The sequence below is a fragment of the Perissodus microlepis genome, chromosome 20 (assembly GCF_051167445.1).
Source record: "Perissodus microlepis isolate ML-2025 ecotype Zambia chromosome 20, ASM5116744v1, whole genome shotgun sequence".
NCBI lineage: Eukaryota > Metazoa > Chordata > Actinopteri > Cichliformes > Cichlidae > Perissodus > Perissodus microlepis.
The window spans coordinates 22,496,941-22,522,134 of record NC_140480.1 but is presented as its reverse complement, the minus strand read 5'-3'; the positions used below and the strand labels follow the sequence as shown (position 1 = coordinate 22,522,134).

General features: G+C 39.8%; 3 protein-coding genes across 5 annotated transcripts in view; all 3 read left to right on the top strand.

The window, feature by feature from the left end:
* slc12a5b (solute carrier family 12 member 5b) overlaps positions 1 to 10,081 on the top strand; it is a 38,186-nt gene extending 28,105 nt beyond the window's left edge. Inside the window, exons 13-26 of the mRNA XM_084917066.1 lie at positions 320 to 438; positions 542 to 640; positions 1,244 to 1,363; positions 1,498 to 1,602; positions 1,680 to 1,848; positions 1,950 to 2,145; positions 2,310 to 2,479; positions 2,621 to 2,752; positions 2,915 to 3,022; positions 3,269 to 3,385; positions 3,585 to 3,787; positions 6,154 to 6,168; positions 6,259 to 6,392; positions 7,838 to 10,081. Coding sequence (XP_084773192.1) covers positions 320 to 438; positions 542 to 640; positions 1,244 to 1,363; positions 1,498 to 1,602; positions 1,680 to 1,848; positions 1,950 to 2,145; positions 2,310 to 2,479; positions 2,621 to 2,752; positions 2,915 to 3,022; positions 3,269 to 3,385; positions 3,585 to 3,787; positions 6,154 to 6,168; positions 6,259 to 6,392; positions 7,838 to 7,929 — 1,779 coding nt within the window. The 3' untranslated portion in view covers positions 7,930 to 10,081. The remainder of the gene's footprint in view (positions 1 to 319; positions 439 to 541; positions 641 to 1,243; positions 1,364 to 1,497; positions 1,603 to 1,679; positions 1,849 to 1,949; positions 2,146 to 2,309; positions 2,480 to 2,620; positions 2,753 to 2,914; positions 3,023 to 3,268; positions 3,386 to 3,584; positions 3,788 to 6,153; positions 6,169 to 6,258; positions 6,393 to 7,837) is intronic.
* A 3,597-nt stretch (positions 10,082 to 13,678) lies between these two features.
* Positions 13,679 to 15,149, top strand: rh50 (Rh50-like protein). The gene has a single exon (XM_084917067.1). The coding sequence runs from the start codon at positions 13,679 to 13,681 to the stop codon at positions 15,107 to 15,109; it is 1,431 nt and encodes a 476-aa protein (XP_084773193.1). The 3' UTR covers positions 15,110 to 15,149.
* A 1,611-nt stretch (positions 15,150 to 16,760) lies between these two features.
* On the top strand, positions 16,761 to 24,553 carry rbm39b (RNA binding motif protein 39b). 3 transcript variants are annotated; one of them, XM_084917481.1, is made up of 17 exons: positions 16,780 to 17,001; positions 17,531 to 17,588; positions 17,761 to 17,930; positions 18,660 to 18,709; positions 19,147 to 19,198; positions 19,302 to 19,493; positions 19,700 to 19,753; positions 20,383 to 20,500; positions 20,586 to 20,738; positions 21,085 to 21,222; positions 21,311 to 21,376; positions 21,456 to 21,660; positions 22,621 to 22,707; positions 22,791 to 22,887; positions 23,561 to 23,666; positions 23,783 to 23,861; positions 24,013 to 24,553. In XM_084917481.1, the coding sequence occupies exons 2-17, from the start codon at positions 17,538 to 17,540 to the stop codon at positions 24,111 to 24,113; spliced, it is 1,719 nt and encodes a 572-aa protein (XP_084773607.1). In that variant the 5' UTR covers positions 16,780 to 17,001; positions 17,531 to 17,537; the 3' UTR covers positions 24,114 to 24,553. The 3 variants fall into 3 exon arrangements, with proteins under 3 accessions (XP_084773606.1, XP_084773607.1, XP_084773605.1); XM_084917480.1 differs by lacking the exons at positions 17,761 to 17,930; positions 18,660 to 18,709 and having other exon boundaries at positions 16,761 to 16,861; positions 19,149 to 19,198; XM_084917479.1 differs by lacking the exons at positions 17,761 to 17,930; positions 18,660 to 18,709 and having other exon boundaries at positions 16,781 to 17,001; positions 19,149 to 19,198.
* Positions 24,554 to 25,194: the final 641 nt, after the last annotated feature.

Genomic DNA, 25,194 nt, shown 5'->3' with positions numbered 1-25,194 from the left:
CCAGAAATGTTGTGGGGACTTGAAGATATTCTTGTCCCCACTCTAGGCTGTTATAGTTGACTAAAACTAAACAAAACAAAACATTTTAGTTAACTAAAATAAAAAAAATGAAAACTAACTGACACTGTTTTGTGAACTTGTGAAAACTGACAACTAGGCGTATTTATTGAAACCGAAACATATCCTCCATACAACAATAATTTATAACAACTAAAACTAAGACTTAAACTAAAAGAAACTAAACTAAAACTGAAGACACAACTATTATTAATTGGTAAATATGACATTATTTATTTGTATGTCACTTGTGTTGTTGCAGATCTTTGGGCACGGTAAAGCCAACGGGGAACCCACGTGGGCACTTCTACTCACAGCTAGCATCTGTGAGATTGGCATCATCATTGCCTCTCTGGATTCAGTCGCACCAATCCTCTCCATGTATTGCTCACCGATAAACACAACAACTAAAGCTAAGATCCTTTTTTGTGGTTTTTGTTCTTACACTTCTGTTTTCTCTCTTTCCCTTCATCTGTTTCTTTAGGTTCTTCTTGATGTGCTACATGTTCGTCAATCTCGCCTGCGCCCTGCAGACGTTGCTGAGGACCCCAAACTGGAGACCCAGATTTAAGTTCTACCACTGGTGAGTTTGTGGGTCAGAGTATGAAAGCTTTCCAAAAACTCTTGCATTTGTTTTATAATCTGAAATTTACATTTACTTTGACATGTACTTTGAGTTTCCACACCAAAATGCATGTTGGTGTTCTTTGTGTGTAGCAAATATAAATTTATGTATTTATATCAAAATATATTATTATTTAAAACTTTGCACATCCTTTTTTACAATGTATTTTAAATACTGGATCATTTGCAGTCATATTTAAGTTTGCAGTCTTTTTCCTCGGTGCTGTTGCTGACACATTGCTGCTTTTCTTTGCATATTGATATTGCGTGTGTTTATACTTGCAGTAGATGTGATTCAAACATGCATAAAATCCTTTAACTATCCCAAAGATATCATAGATATTCATCACATATGGTGCGAGGGTTTAAGCTCTGCTTAAAGACAGATTCTGGATTTGATGTAAAGAAACCACCCCTGTGAGAATCTCCATAAAAAGACCTGAAGTTTGTGTGTTTGTCTTCCACGATGAGCTTAAACATTTCTTGTTTCCATTAATCAGCCAGTTGTGTGAAGCTGACAGAACTCTGGGTTTGACTAAACATGACGTCCTGTCCCCTGCAGGGCTCTGTCTTTCCTGGGTATGAGCTTGTGCTTATCACTCATGTTCATGTGTTCCTGGTATTATGCAATTGTGGCTATGGGCATCGCCACCTGCATCTACAAATACATTGAGTTCTGTGGGTAAGAAATAATAATTTGATCAATGATCATTTGAGAAAGGATTCTTTGATAAAAGTCACAGAGTAGTCTATTTTTTATGAATCTGGATGCTGTAGATATGACCAGAGCTAATAATTTAATGTGCTTTGAGACAGAGCTGAGAAGGAGTGGGGTGATGGGATACGTGGGATCTCGCTCAGCGCTGCTCGCTTTGCTCTGATGAGGCTGGAGGAGGGACCACCACACACAAAGAACTGGAGGTCAGCTCAGTCTATCTTTAATAGAGCTGGTTGGCTTTTGCCTGTGATTATCACTGACTGATTTTGTTTGTTATTAGGCCTCAGATCCTGGTCCTAGTGAGTATGGACGCTGAGCAAAACATCGAGCAGCCTCGTCTTCTATCTCTGACCAATCAGCTAAAAGCTGGGAAGGGTCTGACTATTGTTGGCACCTGTGTTCAAGGAACCTTCCTTGACAATTACACTGAAGCTCATAAGGCAGATCAGGTCTGTTACTCTTTAACACACACTTAAACTTCTGACGCATGCACAGAAGAATCGCCACTTTCTCTAACAGCTGCGCCTACCCTCTATCTGTGTCCCTGCAGTCGTTGCGTAAGTTGATGGAGACAGAGAAAGTAAAGGGCTTCACTCAGGTCGTCATCTCCTCCAACCTCAGAGATGGAACATCCCACTTGATTCAGGTTGGAGGACTTGGAGGTCTGAAGCACAACACGGTGATGGTCAGCTGGCCCCGTAACTGGAAACAGCCTGAGTGCCACCAGGAATTTAGGAACTTCATTGGTAAGTTATCAAGTGAAATAGAAGCTCTCTTAGTTGTTAATAAACATCAGCATCAAATATTATACCAAATACCAAATCAGGGGCATTGAAAAAGTTTGGTAAAAAAGATAGGTAATCCTTTGCTCTGCCCCCCATCGGGTTACTTTTCTCCTGTTCCTCTGTAGAGGTGGTTAGAGAGACAACTATAGCCAGTATAGCCTTGTTGGTTCCTAAGAATATTTCCAGCTATCCATCCAATGGAGAGCGTTTCACTGAAGGCCACATTGACGTGTGGTGGGTTGTCCACGATGGAGGCATGCTAATGCTTCTGCCTTTCCTCTTGCGCCAGCATAAGGTGAGGAACAAGAAACTGTGGATTCTTTTCACTTAAATGAGCACGAGTTAAGTGTGATACAGTGTAGTGTGTTTGGAAAAAAAAAACACTGTCTTCGAGGCACATTGGTTACGTCGTTATCGGGTTTTTTTCTTGCTATAGGTGTGGAGGAAGTGCAAGATGCGTATTTTCACTGTAGCTCAGATGGATGACAACAGCATCCAGATGAAGAAAGACCTCATCACCTTCCTCTATCACCTGCGCATTGACGCCGTAGTGGAAGTGGTTGAGATGGTGAGAGATTTGTCTGGCACATATTCTGAGCTCACAAACAAATCCTGCCAGGAGCGGCCTAAAAGAACAGTTTCTCGAAGGATCCCCTGTTTTTTTCGTAGGCCAAGCCGTTATTCCAAAGTAATACATGGATTTTATGTGACGTGTGTTTTTCCTTTACAGCATGACGGTGACATCTCAGCCTATACCTATGAGAAGACACTGATAATGGAGCAGCGATCACAGATCCTCAAACAAATGCATCTGACCAAGAATGAAATGGAGAGAGAGGTAAGCCAGGAACCTTCATACTATCTGTAACCGGAAAAACAAATTTAATTTTAGCTACGTTGACAGCCAAAGCACAGTTTCATTATCACTATGGGCATTAAATATCCGCTCTGAGGAAAGGAACTGCTTCATGATGAGGTATCTGTGTCTGTACATGTTTACACTGATTTGCAGATAGAAAAAAATGAACTCCAGTGGGAATATAGGAATCAGATGATGTTTTTTGTTTGTTTGTTTTTCTCACAGATCCAGAGCATTACAGATTCATCCCGTGGGTCCATACGGCGTAAAAATCCATCTGCCTTGCGGTCACAGCGAGGCGCTGAGGAGGGAGCTGGTGCAGCAGAAAAACTAGAAGAGGAGGTAAAGCTGCTCCAGTGTGTAATGTACAGTACTTCTGTCCTCACTTCCTTCAAACACCTGTTGCATTTTATGCCAGGTTTTAGTTTTTCTAGTTGCTGCTCAATTATTCCTTACAGTTCACTGATCAAAAATCCACCTTTTCTGACAAGCGTCTCTTTTCTCTGTATCACCCGCTCATGTGATGGTGTTTGTCTGTCAGCCTGGGGCCGTCTCCAACCCAAAACAGGTACAACTGAGCCACAGTAAGAACGTCTCCACACCAACCAGCCCCACAAGCCCCACGTCCCCTGCTGCGCCTGCAGGTGGTGCTGTCGTCTGGCCCGACAACAAGGGTGCGGAAAAGGAGAAGAGCCTCCTAACAGCGACCTCAGAAGCGGGCAAAGACTTCTTCAACATGAAGCCGTGAGTGATCTGTCAGCTTAATTTAGCTCAGCAATCCTGCACAGGAAACAGGCATCGCACCCAGGATAGTAAGATCAGCCAGAGTTTTAAAAGTGACCTAAACTTGTGTCTAAATTTGTGCAAACATGCTGAGAAAAACAGCTGTGATCCATCAGGGCATGGATGTGTGGCCTCTGGGATGTCTGGCAGCAGGATGTTGGGTCCTCTGGGTCTTGTTGGTTGTGGTGTGGGGTTTCTGTGCAACAGGCTTGTTCTGGCACATCCTCTGAATGTTTAATAGGATCGAGTTTGGAAGAGTTAACGCCAGTATGATTCACGTTACCAGTGACTGTAATGTTGTAGCTAATCCAAATGACCTACACAGTCATTTGTAAATATTTGTGTGTATCGACCCATGTCACAGGATTTAAAGCAAGACTGTGGCAAACAAAACTTTGAACTTAACAGTGACATGAAAAAGAATTCTTTCAATTCAATTCAATTCAATTTTATTTATATAGCGCCAAATCACAACAAAAGTCGCCTCAAGGCGCTTCATAGATACAGAGAAAAACCCAACAATCATATGACCCCCTATGAGCAAGCACTTTGGCGACAGTGGGAAGGAAAAACTCCCTTTTAACAGGAAGAAACCTCCGGCAGAACCAGGCTCAGGGAGGGGCGGCCATCTGCTGCGACCGGTTGGGGTGAGAGAAGGAAGACAGGATAAAAGACATGCTGTGGAAGAGAGACAGAGGTTAATAACAGATATGATTCAATGCAGAGAGGTCTATTAATACATAGTGAGTGAGAAAGGTGACTGGAAAGGAAAAACTCAATGCATCATGGGAATCCCCCGGCAGCCTACGTCTATTGCAGCATAACTAAGGGAGGATTCAGGGTCACCTGGTCCAGCCCTAACTATATGCTTTAGCAAAAAGGAAAGTTTTAAGCCTAATCTTAAAAGTAGAGATAGTGTCTGTCTCCCGAATCCAAACTGGAAGCTGGTTCCACAGAAGAGGGGCCTGAAAACTGAAGGCTCTGCCTCCCATTCTACTTTTAAATACTCTAGGAACAACAAGTAGGCCTGCAGAGCGAGAGCGAAGTGCTCTAATAGGGTGATATGGTACTTCAAGGTCATTAAGATAAGATGGGGCCTGATTATTTAAGACCTTGTATGTGAGGAGCAGGATTTTGAATTCAATTCTGGACTTAACAGGAAGCCAATGAAGGGAAGCCAAAACAGGAGAAATATGCTCTCTCTTTCTAGTCCCTGTCAGTACTCTTGCTGCAGCATTTTGGATTAGCTGAAGGCTTTTCAGTGAGTTTTTTGGACATCCTGATAATAATGAATTACAGTAGTCCAGCCTGGAAGTAATAAATGCATGAACTAGTTTTTCAGCGTCACTCTGAGACAGGATATTTCTAATTTTAGAGATGTTGCGCAAATGGAAGAAAGTTCTTCTGTCACATGATCGTTAATCATGGTGTGAGAGCATTTCTTTCATTTCATCTAATTCATAATTGCACACCAAATTACTGTCATGTTTTGTGTATTTGTAGTTCAGTTAAATTTAATTTATACAGTGTCAGTTGACAACATCACCGTTAGCCTAAGTTGCTTTATACTGTGAGGCATATCCCTTCAGCAATGCTCAGTCACACTAGGGAAAATAGGGGTAATCTTACTGTGAGAGGATACAATGAAATTGCTATCTTGTTGCCTTTGAAACAGTTGCTTTGAAGAAGAGCACCAGATGTGGCAATCACTCGTAACTTCAGGGCCTCACTGATAAAACGGCAATAAGAATGAGTCAGCCTGCTATCAGTTTGCAGTTGAAAGGGTTCAAATTTGGAAATACATGCAATATGTTTTATGGTAATACAACAATGAACTGTGATGTTGGCTACGTACACAGAAATTCACATTACTTACATCAGAGTCCAGAAAGCATGTTGTGTTGGAAGCATACATAAACGTATCCACAAATAGTGGCTATAATCTGCAGTGACATGCACGCAGAAACTTTGCATTTATATAAGAGTATAACCAGAATGCAACTAGTTGTGTCGAGTCCCTTATTGCAAAGGGGCATATTGTAGATGAGTGGCACTCATCTGCTCATCTCACAGACTCAGACTGACAATCTGTCTGTATTTATAAATGATGTGATATCCCATCCAGTCACCTTGATATCAAAAGTAGCAACAGGTGTTTATAGATGTTACATGCTCAAAATCACAGTGTATATCCATATCAGGACATTAAAAACTATTACAGTCTTCTGTTCACTTCTAAAGGTATTCAGTCAATATAAAAGATTTAACCACCAATAAATGTAGCCTTCTGTGTGACCATATATTGTTTCCTTCTACACATGCTGCAGGGAATGGGAGAACTTGTAAGTATTTTCATTTTTAGACACCGTGAGTTGAGCTGAGCGATCGATTTAAAAATGAAACCTGCTGTGACCCAATGTTTCCTGCCTCAGGAACCAGACGGACGTGAGGCGTATGCATACAGCAATGAGGCTCAATGAGGTCATCACGAAGAAGTCCAAGGAGGCAAAACTCGTCCTGCTCAACATGCCGGGACCACCAAAGAACCGTGTGGGCGAAGAAAACTGTATCCTACATCTCACATACTGTTCGTCATATGTCTTAGTTCAGTTCACATCATCATTTTACTTAAGGATAAATTATTCATCTTGCAGTTTCAAAGAAAGTGATTTATAGTAAAAGGAAATTATAATGGGCCAGGCTTTCTGCTTCAGGCTCACTCGTTGACTTTTCTTTCAGCAAAGGGTTGAAAGAGGCACAAACATCGTTACTTAGAACTGTAGAAGGAGAGTGATATTTGGTGCTGTCAGGAGATAAGGTGGAGGAGGTGCAGACTATAGATCAGGAAGGTCAAAGCTCAGACCAGGACATACCAGCTTTCAATGATCCTAGGTAAGGGCAAAATGACGATGTCTGAAGTCCATTATGGAAAAGAAGTAACGTGTAAGCTACAACTCTGGAAGTAAGGGATTTGCTGCATGGCAGTTTATCCCAGGAAAACTAGGTCCCCTACCAGTATTCTGAATAAAGTCTTTTCTGCCTATTTCAGCCCTCTGTTTCCTGTGATCTGCGTACAAAGAGAGCCATATTTGTTACACTGAAAGCTCTAGGATTACCTCGCTAATCCATTAATCTCATTTCATAGTGCACCCCTCAGGAGACCACAGCTTTTGTCTTAGTGTTTTGCTCTTTGTTTAGGTTTGCTTTCAGTCAGTGTTTGGTTAATGTTTGGTATTAAAACTACTTGTCAAGATTTTTTAAAGATCGTGGTTTGGATTAAAGGAAAAATTTTGCCCTGCACTATAAGAATTGATGCTTAGGAGCTCAGTCGGTCCAGTCAGTGATGCTGATTGGTACTGATAAAGGGTCTATACTGTGTGTCTGTTGAGGTCCCAGTATCAAAGGACACTTAGGCATCTCTGACACTCAAGCAACAAAAATTCAGTATATGGTACCCTGGGAATGAGGACACACTGCTTATTTTAATTATTTCTCACTTGAAATAGGAGTCATGCTGCTCGCATCATCGAATCATCATCTTTCTCCCATCTATGTGACCCTTTGACAAGGCATCTGCATGATAAACAAATTATGTTGTAATAAATGAAAGAAAGAATGAACGAAAGCATGAATCTTTGGACTCAAACTAGTAGAAATAAATATATTACTGTAAAAATTACAGAAAAAGTTCTGGTAGTTATTGTACAGGCTGTCATAATTATAAAATGGAAAGAAAGCATTTTTCTGTTAGCATGAAGTAAAAGGGTAGTAAAAGGGTAAGTGGGGTAAAACATCAAGTTAATTTGAAGAATTTTGTTTTTGCACAGCATTGGTGAAAATTGTAGTCTGAGTCCATGTAGTCTGAGCATGATGTAAGCTGCTGCACGTTCCTTAAATGTGTAGTCCTTTCACTTCACTAAGATGAAAATGGACCTTTGCGTCACATAAAGTTAGCGAATGACCAGAAGAATATGGAAAGAAAAAAACTCCTTGACTGCGATTGTTTCCCAGACATGGAGTTTCTTGAGGTGCTCACTGAAGGTCTCAATCGGGTCCTCCTGGTGCGTGGAGGTGGACGCGAAGTCATCACCATCTACTCTTGAACTGCCTTCGTGATCTCACAACAGCACATACATGGACTCTGCCCTCTCCTCCCTTCTCACACATCCATTCTGTCACCTGCCACCACACGTTGTACTCAGAGTTTTCAGGTGAAATACTATGTAGACTCAGCTGAATGAGGTTCCAGGTAACCTGTAGAGTACATAGTACACAGAATTGTGCACTCCAGTGATTAACTTGAGTACATAGTTGTTATCACCCAGGTCATTGTTCTCGACTCATCAGGTCAAGAACAGTTCAACAGTTTTCGAGATTTTAATTACAAACACAAGAGACAGCTGTAAGTTTTCCTGATAAAGTAGAAGTTTGCCAAATATTAAAATCAGCTTTGTAGTCTAAGTGCTTTCCCTTTGGCTTTATGTCTGTGCTTTACCACTTCTATTTATTTTCTGTTATGTAGTATTGATGTTATTTATATATTTATTCACATGACAAGTTGTGTGTCTTTTCTGTTTTTGTTTTTTTTCTGTTTTTGTTCCTAGTGTGGTTATAAGTATTAAAAAAAACAGTGGGATTAAATTGATTTGTGACAGGTATGGACTCCTAAAATAGTGTGTTATCTGTGTTATCCTTTGTTTTGTGACATTAGAAGCACTAAGATAGATTATTAAATAAATCAACATTTTATACATTTTTATTTCAGTTTTTTTTTTCATTGTGTGTTTGAGGGAAAAAAGATTTTTAAAGAAAATGTAAAGATTTTAGAGAAGACATATATTTAAAAAGAGCATCTCTAAATGCACACCACATCAAACCTTGAAGGCAGTAGCAGACCACTCCTGGCAGCTAAGAATAGGACACTGAGGCAACAATTTATACGGGGTCACAAAAATTGGACAATACTGGAAAAAAATATCATGTTCTGATGAATCTCAATTTCTGTTTCAACGTTCAAGTGGTAGAGTCAAAATTTGGCATAAACAACAAGAAGGAATGGTTTCATCCTGCCTTGTCTTAATGGTTCAGGCAGCTGGTGGTGCTGTTATACATTTTGGGCCCTTAATATCATTGAACCCCACAGCCTACCTGAGTATTGTTGCTGACCATGTCCATCCCATTATGATCACAGGGTACCCATCCTCTGATGGCTGCTTCCAACAGGAAGTTTAGATCATCTTAAACTGGATTCTTGAATATGACAGGGAGCTCACTGCATTCAGAATCTCCTCACCATCACCAGATCTCAGAACACATTTGGGATTTGCTGGAGCAGAACATTCAAAATCTTTGAGGAACGTTCCCGGTGCCATGCTACATTTATGCCACAAAGAATTGTTACATTCACAGAAGGCTGTTTGCTAGTATTTACCAGACAACCAAGCTAGCAGACTAACTCTCTGTTGGCTTTAATAATTACCTGACAGACAGGAGAACAGCATTGATCTTCTTGTATAGATCTCAGCAAGAGACAAAAAATAAGAGCAGCTCCCAAAATGTTAAACATATGTTTATCAATTAAATTTGCTATTGTGCTTATGCAGGCCAAATGAAAACAAGAAGGAAATAGCTGTTATATTAAAAAGGCAGAAAATCTAGAGTGACAAATAGAAGATATATTGAGGAATTGGAGAAGGTACATGTTAAACTTTTAGTATGACTTAGGCATTAAATATCCTGACTATCAGAAGATGGGCTTTTTGTGTGTGACCATGTATATAAAATATATTTAACTTCTCTTTGAGTATGCTTTAGTCATTTTAATTATTTAATGGCATAGACATGAAGTTTTTGGTAGCGCTTTTGACTTGTTAAACTCAAACAATTTTGTAAAACTTTAGTAAGATAGGGCCATTGCCCCAGAATGTGCATAGTTTATAATGTCAGTATTGAAACAGTGTTTTCAGCAATGATAGTTCTTTTCTCCAAATATGTATGTAGGCTATACAGTACACAGAGAATTTGATATTAGTTGAGTTCTTCCTCTTGACCTAATGGTTTTGTACAGTAATTTATACAGAAAGACATAAAGAAAATTAGCCTAAGGGTTTCAAAAAGTTGTTTTAGTTCTCCTCTGATTTATTGTAAATATGTTTTTGATTCTGTAGCACATCCATAAAACCTCGTAATTACTTTCTGTTTGGTTAATATTGATGCAGTATGACACTAATAAAGTCAATTAAAGTTTGAAAGTGATTGCTTAGAGACAGGCCTGTGCAATCTTGTAATCAAAAGTGACGGTGACCACCCAGAAGTTGAGGGTTTTGCAAGTTCAACCTATACGCAGCCACTTGGTCACTGCAACTATTTGCAATCAGTCGCTGAAAGTAAAAATTCAATGCAGTCACTGGGCATCAAGCAACCACGTGGGTGGTGTCCTAGTTTTACTTTAGTGCAACTGATCAGTTACAACTTAACATGCCCAGAGCCAGCACATAATGAAGACCACTCATCTAATTCAGTTTAGCTTCCCTGAGGAATACCATAATAGGACATTCTTGCTGAGGACTGCATGCTGCACAGCCAGTGATTCTTGCTGATGACAATCCTCTCTGTGTGTAAGAGCAGCAATACAAGGTGGGCCATTTATATGGACACACCGTAATAAAATGGGAATGGTTGGTGATATTAAAGTCCTGTTTGTGGCACATTAGTATATGTGAGGGGGCAAACTCCTCAAGATGGGTGGTGACCATGGTGGCCGTTTAGAAGTCGGCCATCTTGGATACAACTTTTGTTTTTTCAATAGGAAGAGGGCCATGTGACACATCAAACTTATTGGTAATGTCACAAGAAAAACAATGGTGTGCTTGGTTTCAACGTAACTTTATTCTTTCACGAGTTATTTACAAGTTTCTCTTTGTTCACAGCCATTGACATGTCAAAGAGGTTAACACGTGAGGAGCGGATTGAAATTGTGTTGATATCTGGTGAACGCAGTAACCGGGTCATTGCAGCAGATTTCAATGCAAGACCCCCTACGAGACCACCCATCTCCCATGCTACAGTCAGCAAACTGCTTGATAAGTTTTGTGAAACTGGTTCAGTGTTGGATTTGCCAAAATGTGGACGCAAGAAAACTGTCACTAATGAAGAAACATCAGTGGCTGTCCTAGCTTCATTCAGCAAGAGCCCACAGCGTAGCACTCGCTGCATGTCACTGAAGAGTGGCATTAGTTGAACATCCCTTCGGCGGATATTAGCTACTCACAAATGGCACCCTTACAAACTCCAGCTACTGCAGCATCTCAACGAGGATGACCCAGGTCTTTGCAGAATGGGCAAAACAAAAATTGGAACAGGACCCTCAGCTCACACAGAAGATTTTGTTCAGTGATGAGGCAAACTTTTATGTAAATGGTGAAGTTAACAAACAAAACCACCGCTATTGGTCTGACACTAACCCACATTGGATGGATCCCTCCAAGACTGTTGGAACAACAAAAGTGATGGTTTGGTGTGGTATATGGGGTACAACGATAGTGGGTCCATTCTTCATCAATGGAAACCTCAAGGCCACTGGATATTTGAAATTGCTACATGATGATGTGTTTCCCTCTTTATGCACTGAAGCTGGCACGTTCCCTGAGTTTTTCCAGCAAGATGGTGCACCACCACATTATGGGTGCCAGGTCCGAGCATTCCTAGATGAACAGTTTCCTGGAAAGTGGATTGGTCGTCGTGGGCCAGTTGAATGGCCCCCAAGGTCTCCCGATCTGACCCCTTTAGACTTTTATCTTTGGGGTCATCTGAAGGCAATTGTCTATGGTGTGAAGATACGAGATGTGCAGCACCTGAAACTACGGATACTGGATGCCTGTGCTGGCATTTCTCAGTGTTGCTATCAGTGTGTGAAGAGTGGGAGAAGAGGGTTGCGTTGACAATCCAACACAATGGGCAGCACACTGAACACATTTTATAAGTGGTCAGAAACTTGTAAATAACTCATGAAAGAATAAAGTTACGTTGAAACCAAGCACACCATTGTTTTTCTTGTGACATTACCAATAAGTTTGATGTGTCACATGGCCCTCTTCCTATTGAAAAAACAAAAGTTGTATCCAAGATGGCCGACTTCTAAACGGCCACCATGGTCACCACCCATCTTGAGGAGTTTGCCCCCTCACATATACTAATGTGCCACAAACAGGACTTTAATATCACCAACCATTCCCATTTTATTATATGTATTTTATATGTATCCATATAAATGGCCCACCCTGTACATTGTAGCCAGTCTGAGGTTAAAATTGCACTCTGTTCCTGCTGACTAAGACTAAACATTAGATATTTTGGAGTAAATATCTAACTATCCAAATTTCAAGGGATGATTAATGCTTAACTTTCCTGACACCTATAATGTTTAACTCCCTAAATAACAAAGCATTTAATAATTACATTTCGGGGAATCTTTGAAACGTAACTTGATTCTCTCTGTCCTCTCTCTGTGCAAAAGCAGCAGTATATTCATTGAAGATATTTTGAGGTGAAACTTAAACTTGATTAGTTTCTCTCCATTATATGGTGGCTGTGTGCATCCTAGTCTAGTGTACACAAGATTTTAAAAAAGAAAGGTTTCAGCTTCAAGGGCTCTGTAGTACAGCCCTCAATGTTTCCAAAACTGAAAAGCGTGAGTGCAAAACTATATAATAACTAGCAAAAACAACAAAAACTGAAGTTATTTTTGAGGCATATTACGGTTGCAGGGCATTGTGGGTGATTGCAGTATGCAGAAATTTAGAGTTAGATTTTTAGAAGTTTCATAGATAGAGAGAGTGTGTAGCTGTGTGTGTGTGTTTGACACCTGTGTTTGTGTGTAGAGCATGTTGAAGTGTGAGACAGCAACATGACGGGACATTTGTAATACACATCTGTGATTTTAGTTGTAGGGATAACAACTGTCATGTGTCTCAGTACAGGTTTTATAGATTTATAGGTCTAAGGCACTTCGTTTTATCTACCATGTACGCAATCATATCGTCGTTTAAAGAACAAATTTTGTATGTAAAAACAAAATCAAATGTTGGCACAAGATTAAAGTCATTTTAATAACACAGTTGAAATATTGTCATCTTTTCTACTGCATCTCCTTTTAGCCAGAGTTCTTATAATTTGGGATTTTCTACATAGTTTTTAATCCAATTGCATTTTGACTTTTTTGTTTTTAATTCAGTTCAGTTTCGGTTCATTTTCAGTTTAGTTTTCATTGTTTGAAAATGTTTATTTCCGGTCTTTTTAATTAATAATGAGGAGGGCACATATCAAAGGCAAGATTTAATGTATTTCTATAAATTTATGTGGATGCACTCAGACTCCTGGAACAAAAAATTGCAGAACATAAGTCACATCTGGAACATTTTGGCCGTGCATCAGCTGGATCATGCAAGCAGAATTATCCTTTAATCCTGGAGGGCATGAAAATGTAATTACTTAAAAGAATATTTAATTTACAGAGTGTGACTAGAAGTTAAACATTCTGTGTGTTACACCCGTAACACCGAGACTCACTTTTTTTCACAAATGGGACTTTCAAATACATTTTTTTTTCCCGTCTGTTACAGGGTACACAAAAGCTGTGGGAAAACAGAGGGTTTTCAACACACCGAAGAAAAGAGAATGCTGACTTTGCATGTCTTAATAACGTGAGCAAAGTCCACATAGTGGCATTTCCCGGGGAGGAGAATATTGATGTGTTTCAGTGGGTTTATCAGTGCCTTTGACCTTCCTTATCTAAACAGAGTTAAACCAGGATGCAAAACAAATGACTGTCACTCGCTCTAAAGAGCTGTCAGCATGAAGAAACAATCGACCAGTCTTCGAGTGCGGTTACCTGTGTTTGTGTTCATCGCAGAGGTGATTATTGTTGCCTTGTATTCAGCATTTGTTACGTATGATGAAGAGGCTGATGCCAAATTTCAGACTAATCAGACCAACCCTATGCACAATGCAGTGTACAGGGACTACCCTTTCTTTACAGACATACACTTCATGATATTCGTGGGTTTCGGGTGCCTGCTGGCATTTTTCCGATTCTATGGTTTTGGGGGGATGGTTTTCAACTTCCTCACAGCTACTTTTGCCATCCAGTGGGCCATTCTGGTGCAGGGCTACTTCCAGTTTAGCCATGATGGTAAGATCCACCTCGGAGTGATCAATCTCATAAATGCAGAGTTTGCCTGTGCTGTGGTGCTGATATCGTATGGGGCAGTGCTGGGGAAGACCAGTCCTTTGCAGATACTGGTTATGGCTCTGCTGGAGGTTCCTGTGTTTGCCGTTACAGAATGGGTTGTGCTTAAGTATCTGAAGATCAATGATGCAGGAGGCTCCATTCTCATCCATCTCTTTGCCTGCTATTTTGGCTTGAGTGTCACTTTTGTGCTGTACAGGCCTAGTCTAAATGAAGGCCACGCAAAGGAGAACACAAGTTACCATTCTGACATCCTGTGTCTAATGGGGACCTTGTTCCTCTGGGTGTTCTGGCCCTCCTTTAACTCAGCTTTAGTCCTGAAAGGAGACGATCAGCACAGGGCTATCCTCCACACTTTCATTGGACTAAGTGCCTCTACACTTACAGCCTTTGCACTCTCTGCTATGCTGAATAAAAATGGCAAGCTTACCATGGCTGATATTCAGAACGTGACCCTGGCTGGAGGTGTGACAGTTGGGGCATCTGTGGATATGATGATATCACCTGTAGCTGCATATGCTCTGGGTGTAATAGGGTGTATTGCATGCATGCTGGGCTACAAGTATTTGAGCCCCATCTTGGCGCGACGTTTGAGGATCCAAGATCAGTGTGGCATTCACAACTTGCATGGACTAACCGGACTTATATCCTGCACTGCAGGGATATGTGCCATACTGACAGCTAGTGAGGAGGTTTACGGCCCTAGTTTCTATGAGATCTTTGCCCACAGAGCACCAGTGGAAGGGGATCCCAAGCTACAAGAGCTACGGATGTTGATTCCCGGTTTAAAGGCAGGTTTGGGGAGGTCTGCCCAAAAACAGGCTCTCTTCCAGGTTGCAGCTATATTCTCCACCATAGGACTGTCAGCGCTGGGAGGCATACTCACAGGCTTTGTCTTGAGGCTGCCATATTTTGCATCTCCGTCTGACGATTTCTGTTTTGACGACGAGCCATTTTTTGAAGTTCCTCCTGACTATGATTCACCAGTCAGACTTAAACACAGCAACACAAATAGTGTAGAAGACTCTACTGTGTGATGCTCAGCAGCCAAGGACTGTCAGTGCATTTAACTGGCATGATACAGGAAATATATATAAATGAGGCTATGTTATTGTTTGAGAGTAAAGAAAATTATTGCAATGATTGAAATCTGTGTTATAGTAATTTTTTATTCTTTTTTTATATTAATTTCATTGTAAATGATATTTCACTAGTGATCACAGTGATGATACAGTCCAGCACAGCCTTATATTGATGGTAATTATGTTATTCGTTTCCATGTATGTAAACATTTGAGAAACTGTGTGTTAAAGAGCAAATTAGACATTGTTGTTTTTTCTACGAACCTTTGTAACCTTTGTAATATTACTAATTAATGGTCTACGGGGGAACAAGATAAACAGCTTAGAGCAGCAGTGTCTATATTTATTAACAGAAACTCACCTGGGGGCCAACATTTCTTCTTGCCTTTTTGAAACATAAATATTGTGCTTTTTTTCAATAACAGAAGAGTTCTCATTACTGTGATCATGTGTGTTTAAGCCTTGACAAAATAAATCTACTTTTCATTCACATATGGAGAGAAAATAAGAAGATCAAGCTGTCTGGAATAACTAAAACTTCAGTGAAGCTGCTGAATTTCAGTACCTCGGGCTAAATTTAAAAGAGACTCACTATTCTGTGTATTGTCTGAGCGTATAAAACTTTATACATTCATTGGCTGCACTGCATGGTGCTGCCACTATTAGGTACAAATTAAAATAACACTTTATTAATTCTGTTTGTGATGACAGGCCATAAAGAATACATTTTAACAAAGGAGCGAGAGGCTGTATAAGAGCTGACCGAGGGCCGTGATTGACATGTTCAGTTTAGAGAACACATTAACAATAAGCAACAGAATTGGTATAAAATATTATATATACAATACTATTCAAACAGGGCTGAAAGTAAGTAGTACAGTATTGATATTTTAAAATATTTTAGCAATCATTATCTAGAAAATAGACTTTGAAATATTGATAACTTATTTATCTGTAACAGGAAACATTTGGATGTCAACAAAGTTTGGATTTGCTCAGTTTTCACTAGATGGCAACACAGAGCTGTCAAACTGGGTGCTGTGCTGGTGTCCTGGGTAGTGTTTTACAGGCTAAAGTGAGGATCAGTGGTCAGAAGGTTATAAGAAGTCATTCCGTCAGTACTGTAAGTCTAACATCCTGCAGGTGCTAACTTCTATCACAAGCTTAAAATCTTATCCTGCCTAAAAACATACAAGATAATAAATATAGTAGCCTAAAATGAATGGAGTTTAAAATGAGTGGGATGATATGAAGATGTGAGCTTAACCATATTATGAAGAAGAAGATTTTAAAGTCGGTAATTTACAAAGTTGACAATGTTTTGTTTTAATCCTACTGACTTAGACTAAACCTGAGATAGTGACAGGGTAAATGTCTTTCTAAACTCACCAAACGTCTTGGAATAATTAATACTTAACTTTTCTTACATCTAGGCCTTCAAGGTTTAACTATCTAGATAGATATGTGCATATAATACATAACTAATCACATTTCTATAAATTATTGACTGCACTGAATAATACAATGCTGCTCAGAATTCACAAAGAAGCGGGTAAAGGGCCTCTCGGTTCCAGTAGGTGGCAGCAACGCAGCACCAAACGTTACCGCTGCAGTAAATGCCCAAAGCAGAGGAAGAACACGAAGAAGAAGGAAGGAGAGCGGCGAGGTACCAGGCCACGACCTGCAACGGGGACTTCCTTAAACGAGGTTATATAACTTCCGAAATTGTGACTTCATCTTGGCTTTGTGTAATCTACAAAGAGAAAGGCGTCGAAGAGGATTCTCTACACCAGAACGTTTTCCGCGATATTTTCACTTTGGCACAACATTTCCTTCAGTTTCACACGGTAACGACAATGTTTGCTAATGAAGCTCGCTCGCTGCCGCGGAAGCGCGGTTAGCTTTTTAGCCGTATTCGAACCTAAGCGTTTCTTTTTGTTTTCCACCATAAATATTATCTGGAATCGTGTAAAATACGTCAAAATGGTGGTTGGTTGATTATAGGTTTGCATATCTACAAGCCTGCTATTATTCATATTATCAAAATGGTCAGCATAAATTCAGTGCGGGCCTTTGAAAGCACGGCCGTGGTGGCTAGTTAGCATTAGCTACGTTTCGGGGTAGACGCGTGCGCAACATTGAGATTTTAGAAAGCTTTGTTGTTCTTCGAGTACAATTAAATATGTTTTTCTTATATTGTCAGTATCAATCGATCATGTAACGGATTGTATGTTGAGCATGTTATACTAATAAGAAAATCTAGGACTCATCGTTACCACGCCGTGTGTATTTGTAGCGTTTACTCTGGGTATTACAGGTTCTCGTGCGCAAACGGATCACTGAAATGTTTTTCTTCCTTTTTCTTTCTTATTGCAGGATCAATATGGCTGATGACTTTGACGTTGAGGCCATGCTGGAGGCTCCATACAGAAAGGTGGGTTTAAAAGTTGGAGAAGTGAGGCCTGTGTTGCTGTTCGGCCTTTTTATTTTTAGACCTTTTATATTTGCTACTGTGACAAAGTTAACTTGAATGTTGTGTGGTGTGAATGAGTATTTAAGACGCAATACAGAATTATAAATAAATCCACATCTATCTCTCTTTATAGACTTCCCTAATGATATCTCACCTCTACTCCCATGAATTCATCTTTGATTCCACTGTGAACTGTGAAAAAAAGGAAGGTAGTTATTGCGCATATACTGATGTACTGTGGTTCACTTTAGGACTAAAAGAGATTCAACCCAGAACATCCAATCCCTATTCGGTTGCTACAAGGTGAATGCCAATGGTTGATAAGCCCATCTTTACTTGTCCAGCAAAGGAGGCAGTATTCAGATTTACAATCTGTATGTTGTCGCTGTTTATGAATGTGCAGGGTTTTTTCAATAAGAGCCTTTTAAATGGAAAACTGTTTTGTATTGTTAAAAATCTCCTCAGTGTGTGTGTGTGATTTCAACATTATTTTTCTGTTATATAGCATTAACAAGTCTAGTCTTTAGCAAGAATCAGTATATAAAGTTGTGCTAAAGTATAATTTCCTCAGGCAGTTGTATTTGTATGTAGTTGTGTCTGTGTCAATCTGTGAGTGGCGTAATTCCTGAAGTTATAATGCAGCAAAATTCTTGAAAATCCAGCGATTGCATTTTTGTCATAGTTCTACAGCAGAATTATCGGTGACAAGTTATTTTTCTCTCGCTGGTAAATATGAATACTGCCTCTTTGCCTTAGCCAACTGTAATGTGAATCAGCATCTTGATTTTTGCATGCTACAGAACACCACAGATATTGATATATTTCTAGAATAACTGTAAAATAGCTACATCTGCCTTTTATTGTATAAGATGATTTACTTTCAGTAGTTAATAATTCCTTAAGTCAAAAGGTTGTAAGTATTACTGTAAACTGAAGATGATGGTAGTGTAACACGTGGATGAATTAATCTTTATTTATTTATTTGCTTGGGCGTCAATATTACTAAGAAGTGTGAATCCCTGTTTGCTTCAGGGCAAGATGTGTGACAGAGGTGGCATCGAGCTCTTACAGTCCAAGAACGAAAATGGGTGAAGATCTCTGGACTGACACCAACCACACAGGATCTCTTTTAGTGGCCATGGGCCATGCGTGGTCACATGTTTAGGCACAAATAGTGGCATTGGTACGACCTATTAGAAGGGTATTGGTGGAGATGACCTGACTATTGTCAGCTTCCTGAACTGAGCTAATATGTTGGAAACTCTCCCTTATCTTTGCTTTGTTGCATTAACTATTGAGCAGCTTAGTAAAAGAGAGGGGAAAAAAAACAAAGGATGGAGTGGGATGGGAAGCTATTGGGGTGGTGGAAGGACACTGTCCAGACATGACTGTAGGAAGTTTGTATTTTTATTAATTGAATATATTCTGCATTTTCTCTTGTCCCACCCCATCCCCTTTACCTTGACGACATGAAATGTTTCATCTACGTCCTCATGATGTTCTTCTATCGACCTTGCTTAGGATGAGAACAAGTCCTCTCATGCAAATGGACACGATGACCAGAGCAAGAAGTAAGTTTTGGTTATCCATCATTTTACCTAAATAGTGCTTAATCAGACAAAGTTCTGCTTTAAAGTGTGTGTACAACAACAGAACTGTTGTAACACTTTACAGGAAAAGGAGGAGTCGGAGCCGGAGCCCAGGCTCCAAGAAGAAGAGGAGCAGAAGCAAAAGCAAAGACAGAAAGAAGACTAAGAAGAGGAGCAAGAGCCGGGAAAGAAAAAGAAGCCGCAGCAGAGAGCGCCATCGCAGCCGCTCCCGAAGCAAAGATCGAGCTGGGCGGTACAGAGCACGCAGGAGTCCGATGTATGTGACCTTTTACGCTTGCTAGTCAGAAAAATATTACATTAACTTTATTGGGTACTGAAATTGTATGATTTTAGGTCTTTTTAATGTTGTTGTACTTAATTTATTTTTGTAATTTTAAGTTGGCTGCTTGTTTATGTGAAAAAAACATGATCCCCCCCCCCCCCCCCCCCCCCCATGTAAAATAATTCTTATTTGTTTTTTAGTCGCAAACGTTCCAGAAGTCGGAGCCCCTTCAAAAAAGAAAAGAGCCCCATTAGGTAAGATAAAACAGTCACGTGAGTGGGTTTTGTGTATGCACACATGTCCTGATTTTTCGTAGGCGTTGACTCACCAAACATTTGAAAATTCAAAATACTGTTACACTCGGCTAGAAAGACATGCATGGCATACAAGCAAAGGAGCAGGTAGCACAGTGCTGCAAATGCATCTTCCTTAACGACAGGCTTTGAATAGTCAAAGACGGACTGTTTAAAAAACACCAAAAACACTCTTATGAGGTCCTTCAGTGACTTACATTAGTATAAGTATTGTCTGTCGGCTCTTCAGTTGCCTACCTTGACAGACCTAGCAAGCAAAGCTGCCATACCTCTCAAGTTAAACCTTACCTGTCCCTGAGTGTTTGAGTTACTTAAAAGTCCTCCCAGTTCAGCATCAGTTTCCCACATCAGCAGCAGCAATATTAGTGGCCAGAAGTGGTCATCTTTACAGTCTGTCATCTCGAGGGGTGCCAGAACAAAGAAAACATGTGTTCTCCAAATCTTCAGGTTATGGTTTTAGTTTTAGGTTTCTATACTATCACAGCTTTAAAGTTTTAAAATATTTTTAAGCATTTGTTATTGGTTTGCGATTAACATGCACATTTGTTTTTTGTCCTTTTCCTCCTAAGGGCACCAATTGACAATCTAACACCAGAGGAGAGAGATGCCCGCACTGTTTTCTGTATGCAGCTTGCTGCAAGAATCAGAGCTCGGGACCTGGAGGATTTCTTCTCAGCCGTTGGAAAAGTCAGTTGATTTTCAGTTTGTGTAAATTCCAAATGAATGCCATCCAGGAATTGGCTCTGAAAATTTTACTGTTCTCTCTCTATAGGTTAGAGATGTGAGAATAATCTCTGACAGAAACTCCAGGAGATCGAAGGGGATTGCATACATAGAGTTTGTGGAGTCCTCCTCTGTACCTCTGGCAATTGGATTGACTGGCCAGAGGCTTTTAGGAGTGCCCATCATCGTCCAGGCATCTCAGGTTAGTGTCGTTTCTTTTAGTGGACTTGAATATAGAACAAGTGGATTAGTTCTACTCACTTTGACCAGACATATTAATAGTCAGCTGCCGTGTTGCGAACTCCATACCAAGAACTTTGAGGGGAAAAAAAGAAGAAAAAAAACATAATTTCTATCAATTTAAAAAAAAAAAAAAAAAAAACAGACCAGAAAGTGGAAAATAACTTAAAATATTAACAGAACTTAAGTAATTCAGATTGCATTAAAGCAAATGCTGATTCTGCACTAAGGTCCATTATCATTTTGACATTACTTAATGTAATTACACTAAAATTCCTCAATCATGTCATCTCTATTTCTAATTACAGGCAGAGAAAAATAGAGCAGCAGCTGCTGCCAATAATCTGCAGAAGGGCAGTTCAGGTCCGATGCGCCTGTATGTGGGCTCACTGCACTTCAACATTACTGAAGAAATGCTTCGAGGGATTTTTGAGCCCTTTGGAAAGGTCAGGAGAACTCTGCAAATATTAATTTGTTTTAATCTATTTAAGTGAATGTAGTATAATCATCTGTACGTGTGTTTCTTCTTCATAGATTGAAGGAATCCAGCTTATGATGGACAGCGAGACTGGCCGATCCAAAGGATATGGCTTCATATCGGTAAACAAAGCCTTTGTATGTCTTTGGTAGCTTTTTGTTTGCTGCTGGGTTCACTTTGTAACCTTTTAACTTTCTGAAGTTTGCAGATGCGGAATGTGCAAAAAAGGCATTGGAGCAGCTGAACGGCTTTGAGCTAGCCGGACGGCCAATGAAGGTGGGGCATGTTACAGAGCGCTCAGACTCTTCAACAGCCAGCTCGTTCCTGGATAATGACGAACTAGAGAGGACTGGTATTGACCTAGGGACTACAGGGCGTCTACAGCTGATGGCTCGACTAGCAGAAGGTTTGTAATGGCACTTGGCAGGCATATCCATTCCTGGAAAAATTTCTGGTCGTAATAAAAGAGGAAGGAACAGCTTATTAGCAAAGTAATGAGTCAGACCACAGGCATACATGTAATATGTAACAGTGTTAGGGTCATTTATTATACTGGAGTAAGCCAGAATGAGTGGTTAAGTATTTTTACTTTACACTGACCTAATTTTGGTTTTTCAAACACAATTTTTATAAATGTAATACTCCAAAATAACATTAATCCTACTTACTGTATTAGCATATGGACAGAAAGCAGGGGGCACTAGTAGACCATTTTAGGCGGGAGCTTTAGCCTCCTCATCTTCTTTGTTCTTTGCCTTTTTTCTCTACTACCTCATTGTTAAAGTACTGTATAACTACAATTATTTAAACATTATTACATATATTTTAATGTCCTGCCATAATTCCACATTGTTTGCTTTCCAGAAGCGTTCACACTAAGAAGTCCAATTTATTTATTTTAACACCATAATTCACGTGTTAAAATATGTGAATTATGGTGTGCCATAACTCGCACCATAACTGGAACCAATTTTCACTGCAACGTTCTATGTAACCTGACATGCACCTTCCAAGAAATGTAACTACCTGTTAGGTCTGCCCATACCACGATGATTTGAATGGCATGGTGCAGGGATAAAAGGAGTTTCCAGTTACAATATCAGTTAGGGCGTAGATTTCCTACAGATGTGTAACTCAAGGTTTAAGCCTGGAAAGACGGGACACAACTTGAGTCATCACATGGCTGTGAAACCTGTTTTTGTTTGTTTTTCCCCCACCAACTACATGTCTTTGGTAGAGGGAAATGACCATGTGAATGAAAGTGATTGTTTCTCTGTCCTCATCAGGCCACACTACATGTCATGCTTCTGCTGCCTTTAAGTGTCTAAAATTAACCCTATGCAAAACAATTTCTTTCTCTCAACAGGGACTGGTCTGAAGATCCCACCTGCTGCTCAGCAGGCTCTACAGATGACTGGCTCCATACCCTTTGGGGGCATTGGCGCTCCAGCAGGTGAGCCTAGATGATGGAAGATAGTTAGTATTTGATATGTTTTCTTGCCACAGGTTTAGTGACAACTTTTCTTTTTCTTCCAGCTGTTCCAACTCCAGCTCCAAGCCAAGCTTTGAACCTCCCATCTCAGCCACTGGCCACACACTGCCTTCAGCTGTCCAACCTGTTCAACCCACAAGCGTAAGGACATTATCCTTCAAATAAGTTCACTTTAAGTTTGTCTTAAGCCTTTGCATCCCTGGACTGAGAGCAAAGCATATTGTCAGATGGCTTGTTCAAGTTTTCACTATCAAAGAAGAATCTGACTGTATTAAATGAGGCATTTAATGTAATTAATTTGTGGTGCAACCAATTTAGTAGAGGTCTGAGTTTTTAACATCAGTGTCCAGTGATTCTTAAGTCATCAATCCTTTAATTCATAATTTTTCTCTACTCTAAACACTTTCATGTATTCAAAATTCTCTCTCTCTCTCTCGCAAACTTTCTGTTCAAAAGTTTGAGACAGAAAATATACACAAGGCAAGTGCTGAACCGAAAACAAGCCAACAACGAAATAATAAACTGGTCACATGCTCGAGCTCTGCAGTGTGCGAGCTGACAAGTCTGTGTGGTCTCAGTTCCTCCTGTCAGTGAAGAAATCTCTTTTGAAATGACTTAACAGAAAAGTAATGGGGCAAAATCACACTGTGCATTATTTTTCGGGCTAATTCTGAATTTTGTTTCCATCTGAAAATACAAAAGATGTGCATTCAGCTGGTTTTAAATTTATGAAACTCATAAAGTTCAAAATCAAGCTTTTTGAGTCAAGCGGAACATTTTACTGGATTTCTAATATTGCTGATTATTTTTGCAGGGAAAATGATCCCAGCTGGGCAGCTGAAATCCAAGATGATGTGATTGAGGAATGCAACAAACACGGTGGAATCGTTCACATTTATGTCGACAAGAACTCTCCTCAAGTAAGTCGAAGATTAAAACAAGATAAATGAGTTTTAACATCACTGAGCTTGTTTTGCAACATTTTTTTTTTGGAAATGCACAAGCAGTAAAGTTGATATCTCTCTTGCTCACATAGGGTAATGTGTATGTGAAGTGTCCCTCGATACCAGCAGCCATGGCAACTGTAAATGCACTTCATGGACGCTGGTTTGCAGGTATGCAGCACTGCTGAAGATGGCAGCTATTAACTAGTTTTTAAGCTGCAAATATCTTAGTTCTAATTCAAGGAAATAAAATTAAATTTTTTTTTAAAGATTCTCGATCAAACTGTAGGTTCTAATGTTTACATTTGTCTTTCTTTCACAGGTAAAATGATAACAGCTGCCTATGTTCCTTTACCAACCTACCACAACCTTTTCCCTGATTCAGTAACAGCAAAGCAGCTTCTAATGCCGTCACGCCGATAGTCAGAGACAAGCTTCTGAAGTCTGTAAATACATTTGTTTGCATTCATGAAAATGTCATTGAAACATTTGCATTGAAATTAGTTGGCTGTGTGTAATAAAAGTGGCCTCAAGTTCACGTTCACCATTTTGGGGGAATTTTTTTCTTTTTCTTTTTGTTTAGTTGCTTTTCAAATTTTTTGTGGGCTTGTGTTGTAAACTACCACTGAGAAGTAATCTGCAGATATCTATTGGTCTACATGTTTTTAAATATTACTGTCATATCTGCTTGTTTAAATTCAGAACTTTTAGATTTCAAATAAAAGTGCAGAGTTAGAAAAAAAAAAAGTGTTGGGATGATAGGCCTTAAATGCCAAAAGTACATCGACAATAATCCTTTGTAACTTTATACAGCCATAATTTCATTTTTGTATGAAGGCTCCCAATAAACTTGGCAAATTTGATGGTTCATTTTCTTTTTGTTACCATTTTGGGGAGTTTTCAATGCCAGGTTAATGCCTCTGTGATTAAAGTCCTAATTACAGTATTGGACCAATGTTTTTACTCATTCCCTGCTATATACATGTCCCAAAAACCCACACATGGATGAGGGATACGTCTTTAGACAAGGCACTGTACCACCTAAATAAAGTTAAACATACCTAGGGAATTCCCTCTGGGATGGGCAATCGGGAGAACGGTCACGTGAATTTGGGTTAATTTAGCAAGTTGATAACCAGTGTGTGATATTAGCAGTATCGAATCTAAAAGGAGTGTTTCACAGGTCATGTGATGAATCTTCCACAGAAAATGATCCATATGACTGCCACCTACTCTGAGAGACATTATCAGATAATGGTAAAATGACTAAAAATCTATAAAGAACAGAAAAATGCAACACTGTTGCAAATAAGACAAATTGTCCTGTCTTCCTTCACCCTCTCCAACAATGACAGGTAGCTGCCCTGGGGTTTCTTCCTGTTAAAAGGGAGGTTTTTTCTTCACACTGTGGCCAAGTTCCTTCTCATAGGGGGTTGTTTGATTGTTCGGGTTTTCTCCACATAAGTGTAGGGTATTTTTTCAATTATAAAGTGCCTTGAGGTGA